Source organism: Oncorhynchus kisutch, unplaced genomic scaffold (assembly GCF_002021735.2).
Source record: "Oncorhynchus kisutch isolate 150728-3 unplaced genomic scaffold, Okis_V2 Okis03b-Okis08b_hom, whole genome shotgun sequence".
Classification (NCBI taxonomy): domain Eukaryota; kingdom Metazoa; phylum Chordata; class Actinopteri; order Salmoniformes; family Salmonidae; genus Oncorhynchus; species Oncorhynchus kisutch.
In genome coordinates this window covers 10899384-10912967 of record NW_022261980.1, presented here as the reverse complement: position 1 = coordinate 10912967, position 13584 = coordinate 10899384, and the positions used below count along the sequence as shown (strand labels likewise).

Sequence of the window (13584 nt, the reverse complement as noted above, 5' to 3'; positions counted from 1 at the left end):
TCTGTGGTCCATGAGGAACTATCTGTGGTCCATGAGGAACTATCTGTGGTCCATGAGGAACTATCTGTGGTCCATGAGGAACTATCTGTGGTATCTGTGATCCATGAGGAACTATCTGTGATCCATGATGAACTATCTGTGATCCATGAGGAACTATCTGTGGTCCATGAGGAACTATCTGTGATCCATGATGAACTATCTGTGATCCATGAGGAACTATCTGTGATCCATGAGGAACTATCTGTGATCCATGATGAACTATCTGTGATCCATGAGGAACTATCTGTGATCCATGAGGAACTATCTGTGATCCACGAGGAACTATCTGTGATCCATGAGGAACTATCTGTGGTCCACGAGGAACTATCTGTGATCCATGAGGAACTATCCATGAGGAACTATCTGTGATTCATGAGGAACTATCTGTGATCCATGAGGAACTATCCATGAGGAACTATCTGTGATTCATGAGGAACTATCTGTGGTCCATGATGAACTATCTGTGGTCCATGAGGAACTATCTGTGATTCATGATGTGATAAACTCACTCTGCGTTACCTCAGGAAGAGCCTACCCAGTACCCACCGTGGGCAGCTTCTGATAGAAGCCTTTACACGAGTCGTGCAGGAAATCTTTCAGCACTTTGGACACCTCATGCAGGGTGAAGCGGGCCTTCCGGTCCCCGGACTCGGCCTTGTGGTGGTCGTGGGGGGGTCCAGGGGTCCGTGTAGACTTCAGTAGGAGCTGTTTCTCCTGGTGCTTCTTCAGGAGGAGGAGATGAAGGAGGCTCTTCTCTGACACGGAGCAGTAGAGCTCCTGCAGGCGGCCGTAGGTCAGGAACTCACCCAGACACACGCCGTTGTCCACAAATAGACGCACAAAGTCGGGCTTATCATTGACCAGCGCGTCCATCATCACCTCCTCCAGGTCACCTGCCTGCGAGGGTCAGTAGAAAGTGCTATATATTACTAACTTTGTAGTAAACTACCAATACAATTCCAATATTCTGTTTTACTAAGCAATATTTATCCTGCATATAGGCTTTTTACATTCCATTATTATACTAAGGTAAGATACGTTTTTTAATGATCCTTGATGTGGCAGCAAATATATTACATAAACAATAATCAGCACTAGCAGTACAACGTTCAGGACCAATAGGAGAGAGAGAATGAATGAAGGAGGGACATCTCATGCTGTCTTTCATTCTCACCGTCCACTCCACGTCCCCATTGAAGATGTGGCTCTTAGCGATGTCCACCCGGTTCCAGGCCACCGCCAACTTCAGCTCATCCAGGAAGTCCTGAGCTTCCTGACTCTGGCTCTTACAGGCTGCATGACACACACAGGGCAAAGGTTAGATGTTAGGGGTCAAAGGTTAGATGTTAGGGGTCAAAGGTTATGACCCGTTCAGAAAGAAAGTTCATATCCATCAAAAACAAAATGAGCGTATTTCTTTTCTATGTTGACGGATGGCTTCCAGTAACTCCCCAAACCTCTTTATATGGAGCATAATTGTAGAAGTATTGATCTTATAATGGATATCTTTCATCTGCTTCTTTTCAAGCCCTTTTTAGGATTGATATACAGTAAGTGCTGTCAGCCGCAGTAGAAGCATTCCATCCAGTACCTTTGACCAAAGCTTTGAGGATGACTGTGTCCAGCTCAGAGCTCTCCTGCTCGGGGTCATGAACTGTCAGGAGGTGGCCGTTGTCCAGTATCTTCTGGATCTAAAGATCAGGAGGAAGTCAGTCATTCAACCTCTCTCTGCTCTCTCTCTCTGCTCTGACTCTCTCACTTTGCTCTCTCTCTCTGCTCTCTCTCTCTGCTCTCTCTCTCTGCTCTCTCTCTCTACTCTCTGCTCTCTCACTCTCTACTCTCTCACTCTCTGCTCTCTCTCTCTGCTCTCTGCTCTCTCACTCTCTACTCTCTCACTCTCTGCTCTCTCTCTGCTCTCTCTCTCTGCTCTCTCTCTCTGCTATCTCACTCTGCTCTCTCTCTCTGCTCTCTCACTCTGCTCTCTCACTCTGCTCTCTCACTCTGCTCTCTCACTCTGCTCTCTCTCTGCTCTCACTCTCTGCTCTCTCACTCTGCTCTCTCGCTCTGCTCTCTCTCTCTGCTCTCTCTGCTCTCTCTCTGCTCTCTCTCTCTGCTCTCTCACTCTGCTCTCTCTCTCTGCTCTCTCTCTCTCTGCTCCTTACCAGCTTGGTCCAGTTAGTGATGTCAGTGCTGTGGTGCACGCTGGGAAAGGTGTCTAGCAGGAGCTCCTGCACGCTGTCCATGTCCCAGCAGCCCCGGTTCATCAGCGTGACCAGGATGTGGGCCACGCCCCCCGACCCCGCCAGTATCAGCCAGGGCATGGCGTTCCCTATGCCCTTATACATCCTCTGTACACAGAGACAGAGGAAGACTGCTTACCCAAACAGCACACACAGCAATATAGAAACTATGGTAACACAGCTACAGTATAACGCAGTATGATGTGCTGATAATTCACTGTAAGATTTGGAATGTTTTAATTACTGTCTCCAAATGATTCTGACTAAATAGGCACTTTGGATCAATTGAAATGTTGCTATGGCAACATAATATATAATAGGCCTCATACATGCTATGACAAGGAATATAATAACACATTATACTGAAAAGTTGAATTAATGGAAAACTAATATTTTCCAAAAATGTGAGAAACCTGTAGGATCCGAGGTTCTCCATGCACCAGGAGACACAGCACTGGGATCTCAAAGCTGCCTGCACCTGTAGCGATGCAGAATGTCAACAAGGGCCCTGGTTGATTCCTTAAAACCACTCCCAAGTCAAAAAGAAGCATTCTTCCTGAAGAAATACAAGTGTGCTGTGTCGAATATGACGCACAGTAAACATTAACAACCTTCAAATAAGTTGGGGGGGGGGGGGGGGGGGGGGAGGCAGGTAGCCTAGTGGTTGGAGCGTTGGGCCAGTAACCAAAAGGTTGCTGGATCTAATCCCCGAGCTGACAAGGTAAAAAATGTCTGCCCCTGAACAAGGCAGTTAACCCACTGCTCCCTGGTAGACAGTCATTGTAAATACGAATTTGTTCTTAACTGACTTGTCTAGTTAGATAAAGGTTTACAAAAGAGTAAGTATGTTTAAGTTGAAGTAGGTTCACCTCCATATCCGGTGCGCTGCAGGGAGATATGCTTGAGCAGCTTGACCCTCATTTCGCTGGTGGCCCCGGGGCGCTGAGGGTCCTCCTCAACCAGGACAAAGTGGGAGTGGTTGCAGTCCAGGGAGTACACCGCCCCATGGGACAGGTCCTGGGGCTCCACCACGGCAGGCTGGTCTGGCTGCAGGAGGACACACGTCGGTCAGAGAACACATTTCAGAGGAGCGCGTAACAACAACTCAGCAACTCGCACACAGACACACATATAGACGTTTTACTGGGACCTCGTTGTCTCGTCTAATCACATGTTAAATGTAATCAACATCTACTCTGAACTCATATGATCTTCTGCATGGATGTGTATGGAGACCTGAGCAGCAAGCAGAGCGTCTCTGTTGTGGATCATGTTCCAGGGAGCGATGCCGATGGCCACCACCTTGACCTTAGAGGAGGTGCTGGCCAGAGAGTGGTCACGGACAGCCTGGCCCAGGTGCTTGGTGATGCCGAAGCGAAGCCCGTTGGTCAGGATCCAGGCACCTGTGAGGTAGAGACATCATCTCACTTTGTCCAACATGCTCACTTTAGAGCAGGGAACTCAACGTGGCCCATTGGCTGCCCACGGTGATCTTAGTAAAAACAAAAGTGAATGTGTGTGTGTGTGTGTGTGTGTGTATGCGTGTGTGCGCGTGTCCCACCTGTGCTCTGAGCAGCCTTGACCAGTCCTTTCCTCACGGTGTCCCTGAGCCAGGGTTTCATCTGAGCCAGCTCGTCTCCCCCCACCAGAGCCACCACCAGGTGTGGAGGGGATAGTCCCCACTGCTCTGTCAGCATCTGGTAGATTAACACTGGATCTGTGGAGCTGTGAACCCTCACAAACTGGACAGAGAAGCACAGTGTGGTATTTACTGAGAGATGTACATGGTCAAGGAACAGGTCCTCTTTCATATTTCTTTAATCTCTTTCTTGACTTGAAATAGTTTTGTAAAATGATGAGAAACATGGATAACTTAAGCTGAAATGACTGAATGAGAATATGCATTAATTATCAATCTGCATTGTTTTGATAATTCAGGCCATGTTAGTGCTGAAATGGAACACAGTCCTGCACATACTGGAATGGAACACAGTCCTGCACATACTGAAATGGAACACAGTCCTGCACATACTGAAATGGAACACAGCCCTGCACATACTGAAATGGAACACAGTCCTGCACATACTGAAATGGAACACAGTCCTGCACATACTGAAATGGAACACAGTCCTGCACATATTGAAATGGAACACAGTCCTGCACATACTGAAATGGAACACAGTCCTGCACATATTGAAATGGAACACAGTCCTGCACATACTGAAATGGAACACAGTCCTGCACATACTGAAATGGAACACAGTCCTGCACATACTGAAATGTAACACAGTCCTGCACATACTGAAATGGAACACAGTCCTGCACATACTAAAATGGAACACAGTCCTGCACATACTGAAATGGAACACAGTCCTGCACATACTGAAATGGAACACAGTCCTGCACATACTGAAATGGAACACAGTCCTGCACATACTGAAATGGAACACGGTCCTGCACATACTGAAATGTAACACAGTCCTGCACATACTGAAATGGAACACAGTCCTGCACATACTGAAATGGAACACAGTCCTGCACATACTGAAATGGAACACAGTCCTGCACATACTGAAATGGAACACAGTCCTGCACATACTAAAATGGAACACAGTCCTGCACATACTGAAATGGAACACAGTCCTGCACATACTGAAATGGAACACAGTCCTGCACATACTGAAATGGAACACAGTCCTGCACATACTGAAATGGAACACAGTCCTGCACATACTAAAATGGAACACAGTCCTGCACATACTGAAATGGAACACAGTCCTGCACATACTGAAATGGAACACAGTCCTGCACATACTGAAATGGAACACAGTCCTGCACATACTGAAATGTATCTCTCCAGGACCACAGTTTGTGATCACTGAACTGTCTCTTAGATAGGACCAATATGGATGGTGGTACGGAACCATTTCCAACTGTGGTTGTAACAGTGTTGCCATCTGGTCATAGCACCTTGTGGTTGTAACAGTGTTGCCTTGTGGTTGTAACAGTGTTACCTTGTGGTTGTAACAGTGTTGCCTTGTGGTTGTAACAGTGTTACCTTGTGGTTGTAACAGTGTTGCCATCTGGTTATAGCACCTTGTGGTTGTAACAGTGTTACCTTGTGGTTGTAACAGTGTTGCCTTGTGGTTGTAACATTGTTACCTTGTGGTTGTAACAGTGTTGCCATCTGGTCATAGCACCTTGTGGTTGTAACAGTGTTGCCTTGTGGTTGTAACAGTGTTACCTTGTGGTTGTAACAGTGTTACCATCTGGTTGTAACACCTTGTGGTTGTAACAGTGTTGCATTGTGGTTGTAACAGTGTTACCTTGTGGTTGTAACAGTGTTGCCATCTGGTCATAGCACCTTGTGGTTGTAACAGTGTTGCCTTGTGGTTGTAATAGTGTTACCTTGTGGTTGTAACAGTGTTGCCTTGTGGTTATAGCACCTTGTGGTTGTAACAGTGTTACCTTGTGGTTGTAACAGTGTTACCTTGTGGTTGTAATAGTGTTACCTTGTGGTTGTAACAGTGTTGCCTTGTGGTTATAGCACCTTGTGGTTGTAACAGTGTTACCTTGTGGTTGTAATAGTGTTACCTTGTGGTTGTAACAGTGTTGCCTTGTGGTTATAGCACCTTGTGGTTGTAACAGTGTTACCTTGTGGTTGTAACAGTGTTACCTTGTGGTTGTAACAGTGTTGCCTTGTGGTTGTAACAGTGTTACCATCTGGTTATAGCACCTTGTGGTTGTAACAGTGTTGCCTTGTGGTTGTAACAGTGTTACCTTGTGGTTGTAACAGTGTTACCATCTGGTTGTAACACCTTGTGGTTGTAACAGTGTTGCCTTGTGGTTTTAACAGTGTTACCTTGTGGTTGTAACAGTGTTGCCATCTGGTCATAGCACCTTGTGGTTGTAACAGTGTTGCCTTGTGGTTGTAACAGTGTTACCTTGTGGTTGTAACAGTGTTGCCTTGTGGTTATAGCACCTTGTGGTTGTAATAGTGTTGCCTTGTGGTTGTAGCAGTGTTACCTTGTGGTTGTAATAGTGTTGCCTTGTGGTTGTAACAGTGTTGCCTTGTGGTTATAGCACCTTGTGGTTGTAATAGTGTTACCTTGGGGTTGTAACAGTGTTGCCTTGTGGTTATAGCACCTTGTGGTTGTAATAGTGTTGCCTTGTGGTTGTAGCAGTGTTACCTTGTGGTTGTAACAGTGTTACCTTGTGGTTGTAGCACCTTGTGGTTGTAGCAGTGTTGCCTTGTGGTTGTAACAGTGTTACCTTGTGGTTGTAGCACCTTCTGGTTGTAGCAGTGTTACCTTGTGGTTGTAACAGTGTTACCTTGTGGTTGTAGCAGTGTAACTTTGTGGTTGTAATAGTGTTACCTTGTGGTTGTAGCAGTGTTACCTTGTGGTTGTAGCAGTGTTACCTTTCCCCTTGTCCTACTGGTGCCAGTGAAGTCAATGTCCCCCACTCGTCCTGCAGCCCAGTGACCCCTCTCCTTGTCCCCTCTGCTAGCACCCCGGCCTCGGCCTTCAGCCACACTCTCCACGGCCTCGTCCAGCTGAGAGTAGCAACGGCAGGCCAACAGAGCACTGCCACAGCACAGACACATTAATACATACAGAATACACATTATACACATAGAAACAATGTACATCACATACAGTAGTATTTACAGTCCGGTCATTCACAATCCACTATGACAAACAAACAAACACAAACCACTCCTACCTTTGCTCCCGTGACCACTCCAGTACATCCCCGCATCGTGGGCATCGTCTCTGCAGCGGTAGCGCCCCCTATAGACACAGCACCCATAGTGCACTACATGACTTTTACCCAACATCCAGGTAAATCTAACCCAGAATCATTCACCAGTCACTCTGCTGCTGATGACAGGTGTGAGGCATCTCCAAGAGCTTAGACCTACAGTACCAGTCACTCTGCTGCTGATGACAGGTGTGAGGCATCTCCAAGAGCTTAGACCTACAGTACCAGTCACTCTGCTGCTGATGACAGGTGTGAGGCATCTCCAAGAGCTTAGACCTACAGTACCAGTCAAAAGTTTGGACACACCTACTCATTGAAGGGTTTTTCTTTATTTTTTACTATTTTCTACATTGTAGAATAATAGTGAAGACATCAAAACTATGAAATAACACATATGGAATCATGTAGTAACCAAAAAAGTGTTAAACGAATCCAAATATATTTATTTTACATTTGTACCAACTATATCACACTGTCATCACCCCTTAATACACAGTACTACCAACTATAATCACACTGTCATCACCCCTTAATACACAGTACTACCAACTATATCACACTGTCATCACCCCTTAATACACAGTACTACCAACTATATCACACTGTCATCACCCCTTAATACACAGTACTACCAACTATATCACACTGTCATCACCCCTTAATATACAGTACTACCAACTATATCACACTGTCATCACCCCTTAATACACAGTACTACCAACTATATCACACTGTCATCACCCCTTAATACACAGTACTACCAACTATATCACACTGTCATCACCCCTTAATACACAGTACTACCAACTATATCACACTGTCATCACCCCTTAATACACAGTACTACCAACTATATCACACTGTCATCACCCCTTAATACACAGTACTACCAACTATATCACACTGTCATCACCCCTTAATACACAGTACTACCAACTATATCACACTGTCATCACCCCTTAATACACAGTACTACCAACTATATCACACTGTCATCACCCCTTAATACACAGTACTACCAACTATATCACACTGTCATCACCCCTTAATACACAGTACTACCAACTATATCACACTGTCATCACCCCTTAATACACAGTACTACCAACTATATCACACTGTCATCACCCCTTAATACACAGTACTACCAACTATATCACACTGTCATCACCCCTTAATACACAGTACTACCAACTATATCACACTGTCATCACCCCTTAATACACAGTACTACCAACTATATCACACTGTCATCACCCCTTAATACACAGTACTACCAACTATATCACACTGTCATCACCCCTTAATACACAGTACTACCAACTATCATCAAAGGCAAATGTATCTGCTGCACTATGTACCTTAATAGGACAGCTCTTATAAGGATGTGAATGAAATGAGACAGGATGTTATCAGAGGGAGTTAGATGGACAGGGAGAGGAGGAGAGGTTAACCTCTGTGGCTCCTCCCCCTGTTCGGGCGGAGCTCAGCGGTCGTCGTCGCCGGCCTACTAGAAGGTGGCTCCTCCCCCTGTTCGGGCTGAGCTCAGCGGTCGTCGTCGCCGGCCTACTAGAAGGTGGCTCCTCCCCCTGTTCGGGCGGAGCTCAGCGGTCGTCGTCGCCGGCCTACTAGAAGGTGGCTCCTCCCCCTGTTCGGGCGGAGCTCAGCGGTCGTCGTCGCCGGCCTACTAGAAGGTGGCTCCTCCCCCTGTTCGGGCGGAGCTCAGCGGTCGTCGTCGCCGGCCTACTAGAAGGTGGCTCCTCCCCCTGTTCGGGCGGAGCTCAGCGGTCGTCGTCGCCGGCCTACTAGCTGCCACCCATCCATTGTTCCTTTTCGTTTGTGTCTGTCTGGTTTTTCTTTACACCAGTGTCCTATTAGTTTAATTCAGTGGGTTTATTAACCTCCGCTGCCTGCTAGTCTTTGTGAGGGATTATTCGCTGTTGTTGCTCTGTTAGGGGTGCGTGTTTGCTCTGTTAGGGGTGCGTGTTTGCTCTGTTAGGGGTGCGTGTTTGCTCTGTTAGGGGTGCGTGTTTGCTCTGTTAGGGGTGCGTGTTTGCTCTGTTAGGGGTGCGTGTTTGCTCTGTTAGGGGTGCGTGTTTGCTCTGTTAGGGGTGCGTGTTTGCTCTGTTAGGGGTGCGTGTTTGCTCTGTTAGGGGTGCGTGTTTGCTCTGTTAGAGGTGCGTGTTTGCGCCACGGGGTTTTCTTTCTAAGGGTCGTTGTACCGTTTTGGACTGTAATTAGGAGTAGCGATTTCTCCTCCGTGTGTTGCGTTTATTCCCTGTGTGTGGCGACTTCGTTTGGGCGTGTTCCTCCACCTGTTGTCGTTGAGTTGGGACTTCTAATAAACGATTGTGCTACTGGGACTTCCTTGCTCTCCTGCTCATGACTCCTGCACCTCCCTCCTCTTAGGAGGCACGTAACAACCTCATTGGGTGCAATGTTGGATACCAGAAAAGTTGCTCCATGTAACTGAAAGGAGTAGTTGGCTTTTATTTTTCTTCTCAATCGATGGATGCCACTCAGCTCAGGGCTGAGGGTTGGCTGTAAAATGAGATTAGACTGCTGCATTTAACCTATATTCTTCCCTAGACTGAGCTGAGGGTTGGCTGTCAGATGAGACTAGACTGCTGGAAAAGAACCATAAAAGATTTGTCTCCTACTGGCAGCGATTAAGAATTTGCATCTGAGTCAACATTACTTGACGGTGCTCATTTGCCTGGGATGCCTGGTAAAAGATGATCATCAGAAATGGGAAGAGATTCGAGGCCCATGCCTGCACAGCAAAAACAAGCAGCTTCAGCTTGTTACTGTATTTGGCCTCACTGACCACTCAGTAAAATGTATTGGATCATGGCCAATAGTTTGTACAGGTTATGGGCAAAGATCCAACCCCCCCCAACTCATTTAATCCTCTACTGTAAACATTTAGGTTTTTCACCTCAAAAATATTTCAAACTAGTATTTCACTGCTTCTCAAACCTGATTCTGGGGTCCAGTCTTCCTCTCGGTCACTGTCCTCACTATCAGAGGTTATGTATGATATTGACCAAGCCCATCATTTTACATCAAATCTTTCATTGAGCATGATATTGCCCTGAAAAGTAGCCAAACTGACAACGTTGCCCTAGGCAACACAACAAAGTAGAGGTATGGCACAACGTTGCCCTAGGCAACACAAAGTAAGCTACCAAACGGTGTTGTGTTGTGTTGTCTGAGGGCACCGATGTGCAGTAGAGGATTAAGACGTACTGATGGCGTGCAGTTTGTCACAATCGCTTTTTTATGTAAAAGTGAGTCTGGTCTCGACGGCTCTTATTTGAATGTGGGGCAGGAGGGATTGTGTGAGGGGAAAGGACCATTGTCCATGCAAACATAACATTTGCATGCAAGGTCAGGAAGAGTTCAAGTGACAACAAGTGAAGAGGGTGTGTGTGAGGTGGAGGGGGGGAATACGTGGGTGCCTGTTTGTATATGTGTACGGTATGCTCCTCGGTATAGAGGCATGCAGGCTTGAGTCAGTGTGCCTGCTTCCTGTGTCCTATATTGTGATTTCTGCTCCACTAGATTAGTGGGCTGTTATCACTCAAATAATGAGGTCACGGGCCAATAGTTTGACGAGGTAACTTCAACCAACTCTACAGTCTCAGGAAGTATGATACACACTACGTCATAACATGTTTACAAATGAATGCTGATTTTTCTATGAGCTCAAGTGTTCTACTACTTTAATAATGAAACATATTTGGAAGGTAAGGTAGAGTACTGTTGACTTTCCTTTTAAAACTAGTCCTTTATGTTAAGGCCCACGGGCAATGTTGAATTAAACCTGAATTTGTCCCACAGCTATTTGAGTATCACTGTTTAAACCCCCCAACAGGAATGAAAGCCACACGGTAAGATGTGTTTACCATCAGACTGGGTCCACTGACAGGAACAATATTCCAAGTGGCATTTCAAGACCTTTTCAAAAGTAAATATAGCACTTGATTATATTCTATGATTCTATACTACAGATAATATCCGTAGTGACATTCCACTAGACGAGAGCCACATTACATGAATCATATGATTACATGTCTACAAATCACAAAGAAGAATGCTGTTGTGCATCCAAACTGTAAACATTTATAATTTTCCATCTCTCTCACAGGTTGTGAAATAATATTTCCAAGAACCAAATAAATGTCAGAGGAAGTGATTCTTAAAAGATGAGCACTTTATCACAGACATACATATAGAATAGTGCCTGCACACTCAAATGGAAAAGATACATACAAAAATGATGACAAATCAACAGACACGTGGGAGAGATTGGTCAACCATAAAATGGGATCCCCTTACAGTCGCTAACATAGTTACTTACCAGAGGCGTGTCTTGTCTCTCTGGCATCGCTGTGGTCTAATGTGCAGTCAGCTTCACTCCAGTCAGCGATCTCTGTCCTGGGGAAAGTGACACCAGGTGAGCCCTTGGAGACTCCAGGAAGCAGCAGGTAGGTAAGCCACGCCCTGGCCTTCCTCTGACCAATCACAGTCCCCAATGAGCTCCATTATCTTTGCGTCATTATCTGCACCACCAGTGCACCTGTACAGGAGTCCAATCAGAACAATGTAATACACATGGCTACACTACAGGGAATTATTCAATGGGCTAGAATACAGCAACTGATAACTGAAATAATACAATAACTGATAACTGATATAATACAATAATTGATAACTGATATAATACAATAACTGATATAATACAATAACTGATAACTGATATAATACAATAACTGATAACTGATATAATACAATAATTGATAGCTGATATAATACAATAACTGATAACTGATATAATACAATAATTGATAACTGATATAATACAATAACTGATATAATACAATAACTGATAACTGATATAATACAATAACTGATAACTGATATAATACAATAATTGATAGCTGATATAATACAATAACTGATAACTGATATAATACAATAATTGATAACTGATATAATACAATAACTGATATAATACAATAACTGATAACTGATATAATACAATAACTGATAACTGATATAATACAATAATTGATAACTGATATAATACAATAACTGATAACTGATATAATACAATAATTGATAACTGATATAATACAATAACTGATATAATACAATAACTGATAACTGATATAATACAATAACTGATAACTGATATAATACAATAACTGATAACTGATATAATACAATAACTGATAACTGATATAATACAATAATTGATATAATACAATAACTGATATAATACAATAACTGATAACTGATATAATACAATAACTGATATAATACAATAACTGATAACTGATATAATACAATAACTGATAACTGATATAATACAATAACTGATATAATACAACAACTGATAACTGATATAATACAACAACTGATAACTGATATAATACAATAACGGATAACTGAAATGATACAATAACTGATAACTGATATAATACAATAACTGATAACTGATATAATACAATAACTGATAACTGATATAATAGAATAACTGATATAATACAACAACTGATAACTGATATAATACAACAACTGATAACTGATATAATACAACAACTGATAACTGATATAATACAATAACTGATATAATACAATAACTGATATAATACAATAACTGATATAATACAATAACTGATATAATACAATAACTGATATAATACAACAACTGATAACTGATATAATACAGCAACTGATAACTGATATAATACAATAACTGATATAATACAATAACTGATAACTGATATAATACAATAACTGATAACTGATATAATACAATAACTGATAACTGATATAATACAATAACTGATATAATACAATAACTGATAACTGATATAATACAATAACTGATAACTGATATAATACAATAACTGATATAATACAATAACTGATAACTGATATAATACAATAACTGATAACTGATCAAGACAAAGGAGATGATTGTGGACTACAGGAAAAGGAGGACCAAGCACGCCCCCATTCTCACCGACAGGGTTGTAGTGGAACAGGTTGAGAGCTTCAAGTTCCACATCACCAACAAACTAACATGGTCCAAAGACACCAAGACAGTTGTGAAGAGGGAACGACAAAACCTTTTCCCCCTTAGGAGACTGAAAAGATTTGGCATGGGTCCTCAGATCCTCAAAAAGGTTTTACAGCTGCACAATCGTGAGCATTGTGGTTGCATCACTTCCGGATATGGCAACTACTCGGGCTCCGACCTCAAGGCATTACAGAGGGTAGTGCATACGGCCCAGTACATCACTGGGGCAAAGCTTCCTGCCATCTAAGACCTCTATATCAGGCGGTATCAGAGGAAGGCCCTAAAAATGGTCAAAGACTCCAGCCACCCTAGTCATAGACTGTTCTCTCTGCTACCGCACGGCAAGCGTACCGGATCGCCAAGTCTAGGTCCAAGAGGCAGGGTAGCCTAGTGGTTAGAGCGTTGGACTAGGAACCGAAAGGTTGCAAGTTCGTAATCCCCGAGCTGACA

General features: G+C 43.7%; 1 protein-coding gene across 1 annotated transcript in view; it reads right to left on the bottom strand.

The window, feature by feature from the left end:
* Nucleotides 1-11493, bottom strand: part of LOC116359612 (transient receptor potential cation channel subfamily M member 5) — a 39310-nt gene extending 27817 nt beyond the window's left edge. Inside the window, exons 1-11 of the mRNA XM_031812560.1 lie at nt 11407-11493; nt 7005-7072; nt 6700-6865; nt 3841-4021; nt 3516-3682; nt 3149-3326; nt 2693-2757; nt 2202-2387; nt 1631-1730; nt 1214-1332; nt 586-936 (exon numbers count right to left, since the gene is read on the bottom strand). Of these exons, the coding sequence (XP_031668420.1) occupies nt 586-936; nt 1214-1332; nt 1631-1730; nt 2202-2387; nt 2693-2757; nt 3149-3326; nt 3516-3682; nt 3841-4021; nt 6700-6865; nt 7005-7072; nt 11407-11433 (1608 nt within the window). The 5' untranslated portion in view covers nt 11434-11493. The remainder of the gene's footprint in view (nt 1-585; nt 937-1213; nt 1333-1630; nt 1731-2201; nt 2388-2692; nt 2758-3148; nt 3327-3515; nt 3683-3840; nt 4022-6699; nt 6866-7004; nt 7073-11406) is intronic.
* Between the last annotated feature and the right edge of the window lie 2091 nt (nt 11494-13584).